Source organism: Netta rufina, assembly GCF_964035555.1.
Source record: "Netta rufina genome assembly, chromosome: 3".
In the NCBI taxonomy this organism is placed as follows: domain Eukaryota; kingdom Metazoa; phylum Chordata; class Aves; order Anseriformes; family Anatidae; genus Netta; species Netta rufina.
In genome coordinates this window covers 90,729,338-90,751,001 of record NC_140125.1, presented here as the reverse complement: position 1 = coordinate 90,751,001, position 21,664 = coordinate 90,729,338, and the positions used below count along the sequence as shown (strand labels likewise).

The following is a 21,664-nucleotide window of genomic DNA, read 5'->3' as shown; positions in this document are numbered from 1 at the left end:
TATTGTTGCACTGAGAAAATATTTGTGATAGAGTGATTTGAAAAAAGAACTTATGGAGAACAAATGAGGTGTCTGACTGCTTTTTCTGCCTGTTTTCCTTATTAGTCTTCCTTTTTTCCTTCTCTGTCATTCCTCTTATAACCCAGGTTTATCTGATTCCATCTAAGGCGTATCTATTGTATTACACTGCCTTGAGAATAGTTCCTTTCTGGTCTGATTTTCATGGCAAGGCTTATTGATAGACTCAGATAGGGACCTAGAGACTGGAATGCATGAAAAAGAAAAATTTCTTGGGCAAAATATGGCTGGCTGTCAGTGGTAACAAAGGGGTTTTCGTAAGTCAGGAGTTGTCAGAGTACTTGGTAGACTCAAATCGTATAATGGGACAGAGGAAAACACTCCACACATAAACAGAAAAAGAACTTATTGCTAGTCCTACTTAATATTTTAACTGGATAATGCTGTAAATTATCTAATTGATGTGGAAAAGCATCATTAGTAATGCAGTTCTTAAAAACAACAACAACAAACTCTTATATATTCACATCTTACTGTATTCACCATTCCAGTATTCATGTAAGTTCTCAGAATGTCAGCCAGTCTTCCCCAAGAAGAACAGAGAGGGTAGCAATGAATCCTCAGCACTCGGAGATGCTCAGAGGGTTGGGGGCTGTCACCCCTCCCCAGTGGGGTCATGCCCAGAGCTGAAGCTGAAGCATGGCAGCAGCAGCCACTGGGCCCCTCAATACAAGGGTTAACCACTCAAACAGAGACCACGCCGAGCCCCTCACTGCCAGGTCAGCACGTAGCCAGGAAACTCCTACTAGGAATAACAAGAGTGATATGGCCGGGGTTATATGCTTGCTGCTTTTACCCCAGTGGCAGGAAAACACTGGAGTAATGCCACATAGAGATGCCCGGCTCATTCACAGAGTGGCTGAGGTCAGAAGGGATCTTTGGAGGTCATCTGGTCCAACGCCTCTGCTGAAGCAGGGCCACATACTTTTTGGGATGAGTTTTCTCTCTCACCCTTGGCAACTTCTCTGAATCTGAACTGATTGTATTCATCAACTGGAGTTCCTAATGAGTTGTCCTTTTCCAGGTCTAAATACTTGTGACCACTTTATAATCATGAGAATATATATCTGTTTGTGCATCTAAGTTTTAATACTTCTTAGCTTATGTAATTTCTGAGACAGACTACCTCTGATGTTAATTATACAGATGGCATGTGGGGTATAACTGATGCATTCTTTATGTTCCTTGCTTTGCCTTTGACTTTATCACTTTTGGAAGTCACTCTCTGCAATACACTGTCTACTGGGAACAACTCTCATCAGAGTGCTGACATTTCTTTATTGATAATAATACATATTTTCTTACCTGGACATTTCTGATGCTAGTGGCACACATACCCATGCAGAAATGAAAACTGAGAAAGCCAGTTTAGCTAACCAAGTCTTAAAAAAAAAATAAATAAATAAAAATTGTTTAAGGAACATTTTGAGATTCTGAGAACTGAACTGACTTAGGTTCTTTATTTTATCTGAATGAATATGTCCTCATTGTAGATGAGCAGTATTGTAACATAGTACTCTAGCAGTGTGTGCTCTATGTCATATTCATGTCACTCTTTCCATTTATTAAATGCACTTGCTTTTATCTTACATTAAAATCATGATCTGGTTAGTACAGAAACTTGCTGAGAACATTTTACTCCTCTCAAAATTATTTGTAGAAATTCTTTTCTAGATTAAATATTAATGTGTTACATTAATTCCACACCATATCACAATGTAAACATATTATTTTGTCTCTTAAATGGCAAAAGTATGTGTTTAAATAAAATATTGTTTTAAAACTAAGTTTTTCAATTTTACATGAGAATGTTTGTGATTTGTTAATTTAAATAACTATCTTTCTCATTCTCTTTATTACCCCATTTAGTTTTAGGCGATTATTGCTATACATAACGCATCAGTAATATGTCTGATATAGATACTGTATTTTGTGTTTGCTACTAGCATAGAACTTACAGTTCCTAACAAAAGCATGAAATAATGGCTGAATGGCACAAAAATATAAAGGTCATGTGCTTTTGAAACTCTGAATCATCGATGTAACAAAATAATCACAAGTGTAATAGTGCAGGTGGTCTCAGATGTGCAAAATAGGTTCCACTTCAAATAGATGGCTGATTGGCATCACTGGAAAGAAGCATGTTTGATGTCTGCAGTCTCTTTTTAAGAATTGGGCTTGGCTTGGCTTTATGGAAAGTTGACAGAAACATTTTGGTGTTTGTTATCCCGAGCCTGCTGGATTTCCGCACTGTCTGCTTATGAGCTCACCAAAATAAACACTGTCAAGAATATAGTAGCCATCCTGTTGTTTGCAAGATGTTACATTCTGGAAAATGTGTTATGGCTTAAATACTTTATTTAATAAATATCTTTTGTTATGTTGAAAAGTATTTTCACTGCTACCCTTAAGAGAAAACCTTAACAGTAGACTTAAAGCTCAATGTACCAATGCTGAATGTTATACTGAGTGTACCTCATAACCGATAATGCCTTCATTGTACTGTCAGCTTTCACTGTTGCCAGCATATATTTCTGTTGGTTTTAGTAGTTGTAAGCAAATGCATTTTTTTTTATTTGCCTTCTTAATAATTTATTTACACAAACTTAGAAGGCTCAGTTGCAGTGTGTTTTGGGAGTTGGTATGCTCTTGTTGAGGTATAAAAAGAGATTTATGTAGGGATAGATGTAGGCCTGGTGGTGTGGAACCCTGTTTTAAATTCTCATTTTATACCTTTGGTATCTGCTATGTGAGAAAGTGAAAATGATGCATATTCACTTCTGTAAAGCACTTTGAGATCTGCAGATGCAAAGGATAATACCACTATGCAAAAGATAGGCCAAAAAGACTTAAAAATGCATTTGCCTTATTTATTTTTTTCTTTATTCTGTCCTTCTGCCTGTGTGAACTGTTTTGTAGGTCATACAACATGTAATATGTGATCTTTAAGCTTATTGAACAAAAGTTTGAGAAACTAGAGCCTTTCAGACTGTGGTTATAGAAATCACAGTTACAAGATAGAGGCATAACTTAATGGTCTAATTTGCAATGGCAAATGATTGTCTACAAGGCAGGGGGTCCATCTGCACTTAATGAAACAGAAATGTAAACACAGTGGTTAACTAGTTAGTAAGTCATATAGTTAAAGGCTTCCGGACGTGTACCAGGCCATGTAATTTTAGCCTATACGGTATATAAAAATACACTACTGGATGTAACAAAGCAGTTCTGGTCTATTAAAATACTTGCAAGTGGCATAAGGGAACAGAGTGTGCACAGATAAAGCTGTCATTCCGTGGATGATAAGCCAAGCTAACTAGGGGCCAGTTCAGCTTCTTGCTCTCTCGTAGTAGTGGGGTCATGCTATTTGCACACACAAGATCTTGTGCTACTTTTGAGGCAGGAGTAACTTAGCATACCTATATTAAAGATCCTTCCAATATTTTAAAAAATAGGACATAAAAAATGGCTGATAGGCTTCTCCGGAACATTGCTGCTTCTGATCAGTGGTGTAAGATCAGATGGATTGGTGCTCTGCACTGGAGTACATCTTGTTTTGGTTGATTTGCTTGGCTCATGTTATAAATGAAGGCGTTATGATGGCTTCTGTGAATAGACTTCAGGAGCTCACAATGGAGGACAGGGAAGATAGGTGAGTTTTATGGATAGGTGAGAAGCAACATCAATAGCATTAGGATATGACAGCTTGTTTCAAAGGACACATCATTCTGCCTTCGGAAGAAAGTAACAAGGAAATCTGACCTGTAGCACTTGAATTTATTTATTTATTTGCTTCCCTTGAGGATAAAGGCAAAAATATTGAATTCTCAGCACCTTCCTTAGACTGCAGTGCAGAGCCCTGGATTTGATCCATGGACTCCCTGGGTAGAGCATAAGGAGAGTTAAGCACTTCAGAGGATGCTGTGCTGAGTCAGGAGCTGCTGAGTGCAGCCTGAAGGGAACGGTGAAGAAAACACATATTCTAAATCCTTCCTTTACCTTGGATTAAATGTTTAATAAATGGCTGGTCTGGGATATAGCAAATATTCTCACTGTGTACTTTAGGGTCTTCTTGCCAATACTGATGTTCCTTTCTTAACTTCAGAAAGGTTAATGACATCATTTGGAAGAGAAGTACTGCATTTACACTTAAAAGATGAATGTACTTAGAGTACTCTGTCTGTGAAGTTCTTTCAGTTTTTTTGTTTGTTTGTTTTTGGTTTTTTTTTTTTTGTGTGTGTTTAAGCTTTACAGCAGTGGTTGTCTGCTGGTGCTGGTTTCTAAGATGCCTAGCTGAGGTCATTTTACTGTAACTACATCAATTAAATTCACTTTAAACCTGATGGAGACTTAGGATGTAACATAAGAAATTGTTGGGCACTTTACACGGTGACTGTCTCACGTAAAATGCAGGAACAGTCATCTGGATAGGAGCCTGGTCTCTTAGCTCTCTGAAAAGAGACCAGGCTGCTGGGATGCAGATCACTTGTACATTTCATAATGTTCCTCCTGTAAACTTTGGAACAACTGTACATCCCCTTACAACCAGTGTGCTGCACAGGCTGGGAATACCCATAAGCTGGGGAGAGCACAGGACGTGTCTTCTGTGACCCACACAAAGTCTTTCTGTTAGACTGTTGAATTAAAAATCTCCTGTCTGATATGTTGCAGAAGAAAAAGAAGTCACTGCAGCACTGTACGTATATCCTGTTTGGGAAGATCGTGAGAAATTGGCATTTGTTACTACAGAGAGGGTTTATTGACAAAGTCAATGAACTTTGCCTAATACTAAGAAGTTTCTGCATATTTTGAATATCAAAAGTTCCCATGGCCCTGCTTCTTAAAAAATTCGACACTTTGTGAGTTTAGAGGTTGTGGGCACTTCCTCAGCAGGGGCTTTTAGGTTTGCAGTTTTGGATCTGGGCACCAAACTTAAGTCTATATCCTATTTTAGGAAGCAATTATTTGTGTAAATGTGGCTTTTGTGCTTCTTCATGCACTTCTTTCATTCAAAGAACCAACCTGATGGTTAATTATTTTCAAATCAGTGACTTTCTCTTCATAAAGTAGTGAATTACTGCAAAAAAGGCTATAGAATTTTTTGTTCCCTAGAGAAGTATCACCCCTTGGTACAAGTAGACAAAACTTACATTTTTTTAGAATAAAAAACTGTAATATGGTTTAACTACTCTCCTTATCCTTTAGTGTACACCTGGCTTTGACTTTTAAATTTTGTAATACATACCTGACATTATTGAGCAATGTTTGTGTGCTAAATATTTATTTCAATCAATTTTAAGACTCAACCTCTGATTTGAAGCTGCTGGGAGCTTCCACACCGTTCCTGATCAGTCAGTGATTTGTTTCTTAAAACTAAGATTTTCTTACAGATTGCTTACAGTTAGGGTTTTGTTTGGTTTGAGGGAGTGATGGGGAGGGAAACGGGGACTGACTTTAAACAGTGTATTTTACAAATATTGCATGCATGTGACTTTCAGACCAAAAAAGTCATTATTACATATACTTCCTCAGTGTTCAGTGAACTCAACGCAGTGAATTTGGACCTGCTTGGCTTAACTCTAATGTCACAATGAATTCCCTTGAAATGAGCAGACCTGTTTTTTATAGAAACGTACGTTTGCAAGTATTTCTCAGATCAGGGTCTTAATTGACCTTGTAAGTGCTTTAAAAGTACTTTTTTTTTTTTTTTTTTTTCCCAGATTTTAGTGTTGCATGTATGGCATTCTCTTCTATAATTGTTACATTGCTAAGCAGACAAAAACAGGTCTGCATGGGTAGGAAATACTTTTCTGTTGAATCACATATGACCTGAGTAGTAGTTAACAATCTTAGACATCTTCAGAACTTCTAACTAAATAATTTGTTTTTCAGGGTGAGATGGGTGCAAAAGGACAGGATGGTGTTGCTGGTCTTCCTGGAGAAAAGGTATGTTCTTGTATGGAAGTATGTAACAGGGAAATGTTCACTCTGACAGCAGCTTATCTATAATTACACACACAAATGTGAGGATAGAACGCGTCTGTTGTTAGAAAGCTAGTTTCTGTTATGTACACTTCCAGCTTTCTGTAGCACACTCCAACCAATAGTATTGTCTGCACACGTACTTTTGTGTTTTTTTTTTCTGGGATGGAGGGTAGAAGGATGGGAGGTTATACAGAAGCAAGGGAAGCCCACCCAACTGGTAGAGCAGGAAGGAGATATTCTATCAGGCCCATCATGCAGAGAGGTGGACGAGAAGGCAGATCAGCTTGACTGGCTCTGTTTGAGGACAACTCTACACCAGCCCATAGCAGGTGGTGACACCAACAGCTAAACTTTCACATAGCTGCACTGCCATAGGAATGTTGTCCTCATGCCCAGATGGCATGGTGGACATCTGATCCAGCCTGGTCTCCAACACTTGCTGCAGCTCTTCTCAGGAAAGCCCTCCCTGCTCTTTTCTTAACGCCTCAGCCTTGCAAAGGAAGCAGGATTAATGAAGACTGGTTTCTGTATTCTTCAGTTCTGTGATAACCTGAAGTGTGCAGACTGTGGTCTATAGGTCCAGAAATGAGCGCTTATGCTCTCAACAGGCTGCTTGATAGAGCTTTGCAGTAAACACCACTGATTTCTAAGCAAATAACCATAGCTAAGAATGTTTATCAACCTACCTGTGTATTCAAGAAAGTAAGTTTCACTTCATTTCAGGATGTTACCCATTCACTTTGTCCAATTTAAGGCAGTCGTACAGATTTGTTGAGTTCAGAGCTAGTTACCGGTATTAGAAGAAACGCACTAGTCCAAAATCCTGATATCTTCAGTATAGAGGACAGCCCTCATAACACTGAGGAAACAGTATGCTGCTGGAGATTATAATCATTTCACCTCTTGTGATTTTGTTTTGTTTTGTTTTGTTTTTGTTCCACCTACTAGCTGGAAACCATTTAATACATAAGTGAATGAAGCTTTCCAGATACATGCATTAGACCATTGCACAGATTTTTATTTTTATTTTTTCCAGTGGTATCTGTAACCTCCTGTTTTAAGTCTTCATCCGTCAATACTGTCAATTTAGGTTCTTTTTCATCATGCACTTCAAGTTTCTGTCCTTTCAGCACTATAAGAAAGTATTCCTTTTTAAGGCAACTGTTGCTGTGATAAGCTCAAAATTTCAGTATTGCACTTGATGGTTGACAAACCCCTTTCACACATATGCAGCATTTTAGTAATGGCACGGTTTTGTTTATTTAGTAATTATCCACATTTCGAAGCACTGAAACAAGCAAGAATTTCACTTTAATTGTGAGATTTAAAATCTGTAATTACCAGGATATAGAATTATGAAATTGGCTTTCCCTTTTACTTACTATTTCTTTCTCAAACTATGTTTTTGTTAAAAATAGGAGCTAGATACATGACATTACAAGAGAGATGAGTTAAAATAATGGCATTTGCTGCTTATGCTAAGTTATGTATGGTAAAAAAGTGAAGAGCAGGCCGCAAAGATGTTCAAAGGACCTTATAGTGTTGAGGAAGTGAATCATAAAGTGGCATGTAAAACTCAATGAAAATAACCGTAAAGCGATGGAAGGAAAAACAAGCCAAAACTTACGTATTTCATATTAGACTCTGGATTAGCTATTACTGTTCATGAAAGTGATCTTGAGATTAGAGGTCAATGAAAACATACGCTCACTGTTAAGTACTAGCCAAATAAATAAAATTAATTTAGTAAAGATTAGGGAAGAGAATGGAGAACAAAGAAAAGGCATTTTAAATTCACTACTGTTAATAAAACTGCCTTGTGATGTATCTTGAATGCTGTATACAGTTCTGGTTCCTACATCTCAAAGTGGATATAATAGCATTGGAAAAGGTTCAGAGGAGGTGTCAAGAGTAATCAGGAGCATTGGGCATCTTCCAATTAATATGTGGCAATGTGGACTTCAGTTTGAAAACGTCACAGTGGAGGGGAAATGTGTTGCATTCTACAACAATTCTACAAAAGTACGCTCTATAAAAGTATGTGTGGAACAGAAACTATTAATAGGGATTGTATTTATTTATTTCATACTCTTCCAGTGAGAGAACTAGAATACCAAATGATCTGATAGCAAGTTCTGAAAGGATAGAAAGGATAGATATTATATCCTTCTGCTTATAACAAAATCAAAGTTGGAACTCTGCCACAGGATTTAAATTGTTTGAAAAAACTGATTAGAAAGTTGATGAAATAAAAATCTACGGAGGGTGTCAAAGATGGACAACACTGCTTCTCTGAAAGTTCTTGAACTCCAAGATGCTGAAGTCTGGGAAACCCACTGGGAAGTCTCTGTGGTTGCCCTGTTGTTATACTTTCCATAAGCATCTGTTGTTGCCAGAATTTTGGAGACACACTTGACCAGAGAAAGCCTCACAGAACCATAGAATCATTAAGGTTGGAATAGACCTCCAAGGTCACCTGGTCCAACCATCCCCCCCCCACCAAAGTCACCCACTAAACCATACCATAAGCACCATGTCCAACCTTTCCTTGAACACCCCCAGGGGTGGTGACACCACTACCTCCCTGGGCAACCTGTTCCAATGCCTGACTACTTTCTGAGAAGAAATTTCTCCTAATTTCCAACCTTCAATTCGATTTAGTTAAACAGTTTTTACTTACTTTGCTTCCCTCAGGGAGCTGGTGGGAATAAATTGTTGTCTTTCTTGAAAATTACCAAGTGACATTGCTTTTCCAGTAAAAGTTATTATTGCAGTTTTCATGCAGATTCCGTGGTTAATATTTTTTTTTTTTTTTTAGTGACTTGCAGATTCACTGTGAGGCCAAATCCCAAAGCTCCTGTTAGTTTATATAAGGCTCAGCAGTCAGATCATATTTAATCTTGAGACACTGTACTTATCCTGAACAGTATACTTTTCCTGAACAGTATAGCTCTTTTAGTTCAGACTACATAAAAGTCATATCACTGTTGCAAATTAAAAATGAACTACTGTGAAATCTGAAACTGGCAAGACCAAAAGCTGTTTAATATATATATATATATGTTTATTTTGTACATACATAGCTAGATGAAACTGAGATACAGCCAGCTGGTTTATGCTAGCCTGAGTTGTCATGTCTATGTAGAGTAATACAAGGCTGGATGGAATTATTAGCGTCTTTATGGAGGTCGAATCACTTTATTTTCCTTATATTGTGAAAGGTATTAACATGGTCTGTCTCTCAGTTGATGCACCAAGAGCCGTGTGAATTTGCGTGTCTGCTATTTTTGAGCTCTTTTTTTTTTTTTGCTGGGGTGTTCTGAATGCTAGAAGTGTACATGGATTCAAAGACAACTGAACAAAGTAAAAGAAGAAAAATCCTCTGAGAACTGCTAAGTACAAAGGCATCTCCTATATTTCCGGAAGGGGAGGCGCAGATCGTGGAATGCTGAGGGAACATTCTCAGGAATTAGCACTGCTTATCCTTTTCTTACACCCCTCAATACACATTTTCTGTTAACAGAGATGTGGTTTTGTTTGACTGGGATGTCTAATTCATATTTTTCTGCAGTTTGTGCAGATATGACCCTGTCACTAACTAATCAGGAAAAAAAAAAAAAAAAAAAAAAAAAGATACAGCTATTTTGTATGTAAATGCAGGTTGATACTTAAGAGAGCAAAAGGGCTGGTGCACCCAGAAACTATCCATTACAGTACTTCATTGTTCATATTTCTTTCTGTGAGGAAAAGTTCAGAGAATAAATATGTGGCAGATCTTAATCATAAAATCATAGAATCATTAGGATAATGCAGTGTTGCTTAATTCATGTGACCTATTTTTGAAACTTTACCTTAGAATGAGAGAAACTGGACTATTAGAAGGGCTGTTTCTGTAGAACTGCTTACCTCAAATCTACCCAACATTGTAGTGAAAGTCTAAAGCTAGAATAATCCTATCTGATCAACTTTATTACTTGAGAGAATTTTACGTCCCCAGAAAATACGATATACTTCATTTTCAAAATCTACGTAGACAATTAAAAGGTTGCAGATTTTCTAGGCAAGTCTGTAAGTCTTCCTTTGTATATGGCCTTGACTTTCAGGGATCTAAGAAGTGAAAATAGATTGTGTACCTCATTACATCTTCAGTCTCTCTTCAAATGTGATGTTTGGCCTTCAGTCATTCGTAGGACAGGTTATAGGCGACAATAGTTTGCAGGTGGCCCTTGATACAGCCAGAACAATTTCTCATTCACTGAATGCTGCAGTGGTTTTGCAACAGTTGTACTGGCTAATACTTGCAGATCTAAATGGTGTAGACTGGTGGGAGGTTCTGCCATTTGAGAGGTTGGACCTGCTGTGTGCTAATCCAGAGAACAAAGTTTAAGTCTTGATGACTCCAGAGTGACATAAGAATAACTTTAACACACCTGTTTCCAAAAGAAAACGGATGTCTGTTCAGGCAGTTCTGTTTTTTCTACTGTAATTCTTGTAAGCTGCCAACATGAAAAGCAAGGTTTCCACTGACTGACAACACCCCACACTACAACAGGCCTGTCATGTCATCTGCCTTCAGGGCAAAAGCAGTCAGTCTGACAGTACTGGTGACCAGCCTAGAGAGTGAAGAATCAAATGCAGTCCCTGTGGAGCCCTACCGCAGGCCCTCAAAGCCAGAAGGTGGTAGATCACAGACACCATCACAAATATTTGTGTCTAACTACCTAGTTTCTTCTTCCCCGACCTTTTTCAGGGAACCTTCCTCAGAGGTATTTTTAAAATAGTAAGTCTTACCTAGGGCAACAGAAGGAATTCTTGAAAGTATCAGAGGAGAATCGTTTGTGGTATTAATTTATAATTGTAAAAAATAAGGCAGCAATAGTCCTCCCTTGGAAGGAAACTGACTTCAATTGTAGGCTACCGGAAGATATGGAAAACATTGCCATAATCCCCTTCCTGCAATCAGGACTGGTTTGTGATTCAGCCTTCTGTGGAAAATTTGTCAACGTATCTATCCAGTTATGATACAAGAAGAACTGAAATGTTGTGGTAAATCAGAATCACTGTGTGTGAGTCCTTATGCCTTGGCAGGTTTGAAGGTCTTCGGCAAGGGCTATGAGGACAGAGCAAACACTTGTCAAAGAAGCAGTGTGTTAGCGTACTTTATTCGATGCCGATTAGCAAGTGAAATTTTCTTTGGATACACTTCTTAAGCTATTTAGTACAACTGGATTGCAGCCAGAGTGCTGGCTGTATGGCCTGAGAATAAACATGCTGAAATTAAATCTGTCCCTGAAGCAGAGGTTTGAGGAGATTGGAGTGCTCTAACGTGTAGGATGACAATTGCCTATCTGCTTCATGTCAGGTTTTACAAGGTAAGCAAACCTGGTCTAGCAGTTGGAGTAATCTCATTACAGCAAGAACTGCTTGCTCTGCTGTTCGAAGCAGTCTTTAGGTAATGTTTGTGTGTGTTGCATTACACCACTGATGAAATCTGAGCAAGGTTGTTACATTTCCTGGGAAGTATCCTATTAAAAACAAACAAACAAACAAACAAAAACACAACACTGTTTTCCTAGCGTTCCTGTCATACTGAAATGGTGAGAGAACTCTCCTGTTGGTGAAACCCAGTTTCTTTACTGCCATGATGATCTCTTACTGCTTACAGATTGCATTTGTGCAGGGCCTTTTCATAGCATGTACTGAGGGATGGATAGAGATAAGGATGATCAACTTTACTGCTATACTTTTTGTGTTGGAAGAGAACAGGGCTAATCTCTCTGCTCTTCCAGTCCAGCAAACCATCAGACTTTGTAGTAAGGGTATCCTATCTTCATTCTTCTTTTGTAGTATACTTCTAGATAGTCTGACAACTTAAGGGGTTGTACACTTTGAGCCATGGCTGGAAGTTTCCAGCCTTAAGAACGCATTCTTAGACCATTTCTGAGGTTGCCACCAGACCTTCTCATTCTCCTTTACAGGGAGTTTGTTCTGTCACTTTCCTTTCCTGAGGTTCTTGTAAATCTGAACAAACTGGGTTTGATTTGCCTCTGTATAGCTGTGTTTTTTCTGTTTTCTGTGCTTCTTGTTTCACTTATCCAAGCAGCTGAGTAAGTCATTTCTTTGTCTTTGCTCCTGGGTCTACAGTACCATGACAGTGAAGCTCCAAATTAAAACTTTATTTATGTCCTGGACACTAGGTAATGTACTCCTGTTTGTTTGATTGCGTTTTGTTTTGTGCTGTGTTTTGGTTAATGTGGTGGTTTCACACTGATGGGCATCTAAGTCCCACCACGCCACTCTCTTGATCTCCCTCCTCTACAGAACAGAGAAATTATGATGGGGAAAAAAACTCATGGTTTGAGGTAAGAATCAGTTGATTCAAAGGAAAAACAAACAAAAAAGGGGAGGGGGGGGGGCATGTGGAAGCAAAAGGAAGAAAAAAAAAATTGTTTAGCCCTGCTCAAGGGCTCAATCAGCAAGCATTGTTCAGCCATGTCTTGGGAAGCAGGGCCTTAATACCCATAGCAGTTTTTTGAGAAGAGAGATGCTTTCCTATTGAAAGCTGTCCCTGCTTCATGCTTGTATTTCTGAGCATGATGCCATACAGTATGGAATATCTCTTTAATCCCTTTGGTCAGTTTGGGTCAGCTGTTGTAGTGATGCCCCCTCCTCACCTTTTGCCTAACCCCAGCGTTTGGACCAGAGGGAGTTGGAGAGCTAGCCTTGATGCTGTGCTAGCACTGCTCAGCAGTAGCCAGAACATTGGTGTGATACCAGTGCTTTTCTATGTGTAAGTGCAAAGCACAGCATTGTATGGGCTGCTGTGGCAAAAGTTAGCTCCATTCCATCCAGACCCAGTACAGTTAGCAGCAGGAAAATCTTTAAAAAATGTACTTCTCTGGTAAATGCATTGAGAACTTATCCTTCCTGCAGGTCTCTAATGTGATGTTTTCTAACATGGTGGACTACTTCCTAGAACTTAAGCATAGTAAGCAGCCTGAAGCAGTCAAGATGAACCTGCTAGCTCTCTTGGCATATTTGTTTAGGAACAGATCAGTCTCTGTGTATGAGGGCTTTCCTAGTTCTGAGGGAGAGGTTGCCACCATGGCATATAGGGAAGTGCATATGTTATGGGTCCTACTAGCCCAAACACTCTTAGGCTTGTGAGGATGTGCTGATGGCAGCATGTGTCAAAGGATTTAAGCTGCTGAAGGTGAATGATTGGCTCTATTCTTGACCATTCGATATTTGTCTGTTTTTTTTGTTTTGTTTTGTTTGTTTGTTTGTTTTTTCTATTATGGAAATACTTTTTCTTCTTTCTCTACTACATTCTGTAAAATACAACTGAAGTAGCCAGAAATGTAATTCAGAGGATTCAGATGACTTACCAAACCAAAATACATTTTCGTCTGTTCCCCTGTAACCAAGCTTCTATAATAATTGCTCAATTTTAGTCCATAGTGTAGATTTCATCGTGATTGTGATCATGCACCTATATTCATTGAACTACATTTGTGAAATACTTGCAACTCCATTCACTTTTAATACCCGACTTTCAAATCATTTAGCTTTACTATTGTATTTTTTGCATTATTTTTTCCAATCTAGATTATGAAGAGACATCCTAAAATATTAAATATTTTGAGTAAGCTCACCAAAATAACTTTTTTTTTTTATTTTTTTATTTTACACTAAGCCTGTAGAAGCAGCAAAATATTCAATATGCTGTGCTTTTGCTACTGCACTGTGTGGTTACTCCCACAGTATACTACTAAAATAAACAGTTTAGACAGACTGAAAGGAGAAAGAAATGCTTATATGAATAAAAACAATGTTTATCATCACACAACTTAGATTTATATTCAAAGTCAGACCAGAGAAAAAAACTAAGTGTACGTTTCAAGAGCTCTACCAACTGTACAAGTGCTATTTGTACTTCCAAGAGTGATGAAGATGAGATTTGGTACACGTGTGACTGTACAGTAGTTATATACAAAAGAATTGTTCCCTTTTTTGTTCACTTGCATCTATTTGTGGTGATGGCCAACAAATTATACACAAACTCACATATTTTATGATCTGGAAGACAACAGGACCTGAACATATAATGTTGTTTGGTGGTGGTTGGTGATTTTCTCATTTAATGAGTTAAATTTGTAATCTGAAATCTGTAATTTCAGTTTTCTCAAGTCCATTAACAGTGTGCTTTCTTTGCACTCTTGCAGAGTCTTAGCTGACTCTGAAACCAAGCACTGACCATTTTGTTCTCATTAAATTTGATTATCCTTTTGCAGTAGCGTTTTCTTTTGTACAAGTCAGGAAATGATTAGTAAAAGGGTTCCCAAAATGTGATATGGATACCATTTGTAGTGTCAGAAAAGCATGTTAACACTTCCTGAACCACCTGCTTTGCATTGCCTGGTGGGAAGAGCTCTGTTTTCCCTTAACAGTGCCTGAGAAAGTGAATTTGAAAACTGCTATGAAACATTACGATACTTTTTTTTTTTTTTAATTACAAGATATATTTTTTTAATTACAAGATTATTATTTTAATTACAATTAAAACAAACAAACAAAAAAACTCTTGCAGAATTCAGAAACTCAATAAAATGCATGGCTTAGAAATGCCCAGTGTGTGGTTTTCCAAATACACGCATTATTTGAGAGATTTAAGGGAAGAAAAAAAAAAAAGAAATAATTAAAAAAAAAAAGGACAATAAAAAGACATGCAAGTACAGTGTGCAACTTCAAATTACTTTCGGAGGTAGTTTTAATACCCATCTCCATACTGAGTTACTCCAGGGTCAGATCTTCAGAGATAGCTTTTTAGAACAAAATAGAATAGCTGGTTGGAAGGGACCTGCAGAGATCATCAAGTCCAATTGCCTGGTCACTTCAGGGCTAAACAAAAAAGCTTATTATTCATTATATTATTATAATGCCTCTTAAGCACGGGAAGCTTGTTACATGTACATCCAAATTAAATTGTGTCATCATGAAGATCCTTGTGCTCATTGAACTGCTTCAATATTGCTTCAACTAGACCATGGAAACCCTGTCTAGAACTTTTCAAAGTCTATTTGACTTTATAGAAGAGTCATGGGCATGTGGCCTGTTATGCCAGTCCAGCACGTGCTCCTAGAGCATCTCACATTCACACAGGCATGCAAATCTGAAGAGACATTGGTGTTGAGCTTCCAGTGACACAGTCTTTTCCTTGCAGCTGTCTTGAAAGATCTCTGCACACAGCGTCTTCCACTTCTCATGTGCTGTACAGATTCTTGACAGGGGTTAGGGATGTAGCTCATCAGCATCCCTGAGAAAGCTTCCAAAAATGCATACAGAGCACTGGATAGGTGCTGCTTAAAGCCATTTTCCTCATTTTGTATATTACTCAGTACAATCCAATTTCTGAGCTCCTATCATTGCTAATCGGTTACATTTCAACATTTTTAGATGAGGTATGGTGATAATTTGTACAAGTTGTACAGCTTCTGAAAAATCTCTCTGTTGCTTTACTTTGGAGTCTGCAACAAATTCTGAAGAGTATAATCACTAGTATAGAAAGAAATATTTGACAACAGAAACATTTTCAAAGTAGAAGGAAAATTATGAGCTCTATTAACATGAGGCTGAAACATTTAAATAGGAAACAAGGTGTGATTTTTTTAATATGAGGTTTGATGAGTTAACAAGTAAATATTAGAGAGAGAAAGTGGTTTTACAGTTAGAAACTTTACTATCATTATATTAAAGCCTTGAGTTTGAGAACTGCTGGCCATCAGGTGGTTGGATCTCATTTATTGCAATAACAAATCTGGTATGTGTTTCCTGTGTTCTTTTTGTGTTTTTAGTGATATCTTTGAGTATAATTAATGCATGTCTGATTTAAGACACGAATGTATGTGAAAAGAGTAGTTCTCTATAGCTTTCTGATTCATGAATACACTCTCTAAAAATCCTGCTGGGCAAACATTTTATACCATTATGTTTTCCAAAACTTGTTTCATTGCTTCAGCATGTATATTTCTTGCTCTGCTCTCTCTTTAACATTACAAGGATGTGTTTTGAATAGCCTTTGATCATAAATTTGATTCCAGAGAGCTGTCTGCTGTGCTGACTTATTTTTGCCTTATTAGGTGATTTTTGCAGTTCCCAACTGCAGGAACTGTTGAGCTCCCTGGTTTTTCAGCTCCTAAAGTTACACGGCAGCAGTACAGTCGGGTTCTTGCTAGCCAGCTGCAGGGCACCAGATTCCACTGTGTGCGGCGGCGCCGCTTGGTACCGTTTCCTTTCTGGAGAGAATGGTGCTAGTGACGGCTTTCGGGCATGTGCTGCTGGTGAGCAGAGACTTCATCCTGCATTAAAGAATTGTTTTTTTTTGAGGAAAAAAAGCCTGCTTTGGTCCATTAGCTAACCCGTGGCATTATCTTCTGCCCTCTCCTAGTTTCTGTCAGAATCAGACCAGCCTCAGTAGGACAAAAGTACAAACTGTGTTTGGGAAGCCAGACGCTAATGCTTGAATTGCTCAGCATCAAAGCGATAGGCCAGTGTCACTGCGGTGAGATAAGAGTGGGGGCAGAAGGGGAGGGCTCTGGTGTTTGAAAGGAAATTTTAATAACCAGAAAAATGTGACCAGTCACATGGGCTCTGAATGCAGTGACTGCTATTGTTACATGAGGTGTGGCCAAAGAAACCAAAGGTCACCATCCATTTTATAGGGGTCTGGGCTGCTGGGAGCAAAAGGGACAGTGGCATGCTGCCATGTAGAAGAGGCTTTTGTTAGTTTGTTACATAACGTGGAAGTAAAAAATAATGCAGTCGTTAAATAATGCAGTCATTAAATGCAGCTCTTTGTTCCTTAATCAGAGATTCATGAATACTCCAGCTCATAGTCTGCATGGCTCTGGTGTGCTTAACTGCATTTGAGAAGGCTGAGTCAGGGCCTTGCAGACTTTGAATGGGAGGGGGGAGGTTTGAGGAGTTTTCAATTCTTTTTTTCAATTATATTTTTTAGGCTGTTTTTGTGAGGTTCCTGTAGCACATGGTGTTACATTTTCATGATTATTTTTTTTCTTCGTTCAGGTAGAGACTGGAAATCTTAAAACTATTATTCTCAGTTGTTCCCATCTAGTAAGAAGGTAGGGCTTTAAGAAAAATACCAGCTATTGCAAGACTCGAAATCATAAAAGTTGGCAGCAGTGTGTTGCCGGAGATAGACTAATCAGGACGGAAGGAACTTTCTGCTGTACTTCAGTGCTGTACTACTTTTCTGACACATTCTGCTTACTTGTGTTTATTTTCTTTTGAGAAATTAGTGAACTTTACTAAATATAACACTTCAAACCCAATGGATTATTGATTTGTAGTAGAATAACTTAAAAATTATGACGTATGTTACTGTTACTAACTTAATTTATATATAACATTATATTCTGCCTGATTAACAACAACTATAGTTCCTGAAAAAGTAGCTCCTGAAATTAAAAAAAAATAAATGTTAGCCTGATGTAATAGAAAATTTATACGTAGTACAAATTGTATGGAGCTTAGTGTACTGTTTGGACTTGAGAGTGTTAACTATTAGCTCTTTGTCCTTTCTTTGGTGGGTGAGGTATATTAGTCATATAATTATTTTAAATCCAGCTCACTTGGATTTTTAATGTCAACAAACATACTTTCTCCCCTCAAAATGTAAAAGTTATAATGTCAGTTTTATATTCCAAATTTCGTGTAAGTTGCTGTCTATTTTCATTCATAGATAACAAGCTGTTGGATATGCAAACTTTTCTATCCATACAGTAAAATTATTCACAGGTACAGAAGAACAGGGTGTACTCCTTAAATTGCCATGGCTAGCCGGTATTTCTCAACACCTAAGATTCATACCGCATGCTTCAAGCCTGAATCGATCAGATCAATGTGACGTGCTGAGGCTGGGCCAAGTCTTGTCTAATCACCAGTCAGCACTGTTGCTCTGGCATGATGCTCCCAAAAATAGAAACATAAGAAGTCAAACAAGTAAGTGGAAGGGCACTAAAAGAAAAAGTGCTGCTAATTCCACTGTTGACTTTCTGTCTAATGGATTCTTGTTCCCAGGCCGGGCTAAGTAAAGCAACTGGAGCAGGGCGTGTTTCTGCAGATGGCTCAGCAGTGACACACGCAGCCCAGCTGGTTGACAGGTGTTTGATTTGTATTTAAAAGTACCTCACACAGGACGGATTTTTTTCACAGATACTGAGAAGCTAGTCAGCTGATGCTTTTTGTTCAGAGTTTACTCCCCTTTCACTATTCTGCCTTTTGTTGTGAATGGCAGTTCTTCTATTTCTCCTTAAAAATGATGGTAATACTGCTTCAGTCTGTAAAAAGAAAGCATTTGCCTCAGACACTAAGTGGGAGAAATTAATCCATGCTAATTTTATTTAATAGTTGGCACCTGCTACCGTTACATGTAGAAGATGTACCTTTTCTTTATAGCTCCTGCCAATAAGGTTTAAAGAAATGTTTATTTACCTGTCGATTTGTCACAATGAACATTTCCACATAGAGCAGGGATGGAAGGAGAATGCAAGACTTCTGGGTATGGCAGTTACATACTGTGTTTGCCTCTTCCCTTAACATGAGGAAGTCCTGGGACTTTCTTGTACAGAGTTTTGCATAAGACTGGAGTAAAAGAAATTCCATGCCCAGAAGGGTGTACAGTATAGATGAGATACAACCAGGGCTATGAGGGAAGAGTGAAGGTCAGAAAGTACTTAATGGATGAGAATAAAAAGTGTACAATGCTAATCCTTACTGCTTTTATTGTAAGCTACACACAGGACTCTGTATAACTGAAGAGAGATTGTCTCAATTGTAGCCTGTTTAATTCAGTTTAAGGTTTTTGTTCAAATAACGGTAAGTGGAAGAAACAACGATCTTTGTGACATTTGTTAGTCACTGCCATAGCAAGCAACTCTTCTGGCCAAACCAGCATTGGAAATAGTAGAGTATCAGGATGCTCTTATAAATAATCTTTGATTAATGTGAACTCTCAGAATCTTAGGCAATAGCATCTGTAACATAACAGTGACTATGAGCAGTTTGTCTTTTTTTTTTCCCCCTCTATTTTTCTTCATAATTTAGTCTGAGCATTTTTGTTTTCTGGTTTTCAAATACATGAGGTTGAAGGAGATGAGACTTCAGGAACTGTTAACAAAAATAAATGGATCTTTGCAATGATGAGGTTATAATACCAATGTTGTGAAATAGCCAGAAGAAATACCACACTATAGAATACAGTTTTCTGGCAGTATGTCTGCTGAACTTAAGAAGAATGAGAAAGGAATGCGGCCAGAGAAATGGCTGTCAGAGTAATGTTGATTCTCTAAATAAACAATGTTTTTTAGTGAAAGGATGATTAAAAACTCCTCATGTGGAGTCTGTGTCCCTTGGATAGTGGACTAGCTCTTTCTGTCTGGCATCCCAGATGTAGGGATAGGCTAATAAGCATCCAAGAGGTCAAGAAAATGGGCTGAAAGGAAAAGTTACAACTTTGCTAGGCTGAGATGCTGCTATTTCCTTCAAAGCTGCATGGAACTGATAGCAGTAAGGTATACATGGACTTTAGGAAGCAGCCCCTGTGGTTCCTGTGCTGAAATCAGATTGATTGATACCTGGATTCACAGGTGAGAGAACTGTCTGCTGGAATTCTAAGTATATTGACTTTGTAGCCTCTTAAATCCTAATACTAGTCCATCTCCAAAATATATCAAAAGTCAAAAGTGAAAAGAGATTTCTTAAGAAATTATTACACTTCTGAGTGTAAATGGAGACAGGGAAACTGTATCTGGAACTATTTTACTCATTAATAGTTGACAGGGGGGTTGCAGCTATACAAGCAAACCAACATGTGGTACTTCAGAACAAATACTGAGCTGAGTTAGTTCCTAGATTAGAAATTCCAGTCTATATGCTATCTATTTATTTTGGATTCACCTTAAATCTGTAATTTTGGTGCTGCTTTTTTGCATTTTATAGCTGTACTGTTAGACATTAGACTGGTTGATGTTCTGTGGGACAGATCTTTGTTAGTGTAAACTGCCATTTGTACCAGCTGAGAATCTCCATCCTGAATACACAGAAATAGATTAATATATATGGAAATATATGGAATATATACTGCAGAACTTCCAGGTTATGGAAATTAATATTATAAGTTTTTTCTTTCTTTTTTTTTTTTTATTTCCTGCATTAAAGAATAGCCTCCCACCTATAAGAGGTTGACCAGTGTAGTTTACCTCAGTGCACCAATTATTACGGTAAACATAATAATCATAATAATTATTTTAAAAATACTGCAGCAATTCATTAGTTTCAGAGAATGCCTTTTAGCTGATAATTAACATTATTGCATTTCAAATATTATTTTAGCAAGGTCAATTAGATGAATTTGCAGTTCCGTTGAAAATGTAATAGGGTTTAGATTTGTTTTAAGGCTGTGTTATGGCTGGGTTAACAGTAAATCAATAGATGGTATATAAATTCAGGCAATTTTTCTCTCAACAAATCTACTGTAAAGGAAAAAATGTAGTTATAAAAATCTATCAGCTGTCCATGAGTATAAGATCACTTCATTTTTTTTTTTCTATTGTGTTGTCTTGGATGATAGAAGTATCCAACTGGCTAGACTTAATATTCTGAACTGTTTGTCCATAAGAAGCTATGAATCTCTCGGAACCTTTTGCAGACAGAAGCCTATTTTCTTATTCTCAGTACTCTACAGGAAATGTTTTCATGCTCTTCACATGGATTTTCTTTATGCTCTCTGTATGGTGTCACAGGTCAACTGGGCAGGATTGTTTTGAAGGTCATGTTCAATTCATGTTGTCACTACGTTTTTAAATGACAATGGGAAAAATATATTAAACATTACCTATTTCTATCAGTAGTAAATTATGTTGTGCTTCTTACCTTTCTTACCTAAGGTATGTAACTGGGTGATGAGCCATTAAAAAAGGTGTTAGTTGGGTCATTTGATGCAGTCTGAAAAGCAGAGAAACAAAAAATGGTAAAAGCACTTCAGGTTCTAGAACACAGTGAGGCAGAATAAGGAGCAGCTGCCCCATTCCACTGCTCTTTGGCACCATGTGGAGCTTTACTCTGGCTCGTAATGCTCATTACAGCCTCTGAGGGCTCTGCAGACACTAATGAATTTCCTCTTAAAATACTGTAGGAGGGAGTGAAGGAGAATAAGGTATAAATCACCTGTTGGAGGTTACATAAAACAGAGGCACAGTTGGGAACCAAACATAAGCTACGTGAGGTCGTGGTTATGTGCTGATAATACGGTCTGCTTTTATTTTTCTTCTCTGTTTTGTTGTTAAGTTCCTTGCAGTCCAGTTCTGTTCTTCTTGAAATCAGTGTCAATTATGAATGCTGACTGGAAGTGTGTCTTCTGGACTGAGGAACCAGTTCTTGATAAGGAATTTCAACAGAAAGAAGGCAGTAGGCACTTCTCTAAGGACGTGTGATAGCAATGAACACCACTCATACTTGTCAAAAGCATAAGGAACATCTACTGACAGTGGAGTCTCTGCTTCTGCTGATACTTTTGTTAATG

At 38.0% G+C, this 21,664-nt stretch overlaps 1 protein-coding gene across 6 annotated transcripts in view; it reads left to right on the top strand.

The window, feature by feature from the left end:
* Positions 1–21,664, top strand: part of COL19A1 (collagen type XIX alpha 1 chain) — a 202,462-nt gene that overhangs the window by 42,555 nt on the left and 138,243 nt on the right. For all 6 annotated transcript variants that reach the window (XM_084284378.1, XM_084284379.1, XM_084284377.1 and 3 more), the window contains one exon: positions 5,971–6,024. In XM_084284378.1, coding sequence (XP_084140504.1) covers positions 5,971–6,024 — 54 coding nt within the window. The remainder of the gene's footprint in view (positions 1–5,970; positions 6,025–21,664) is intronic.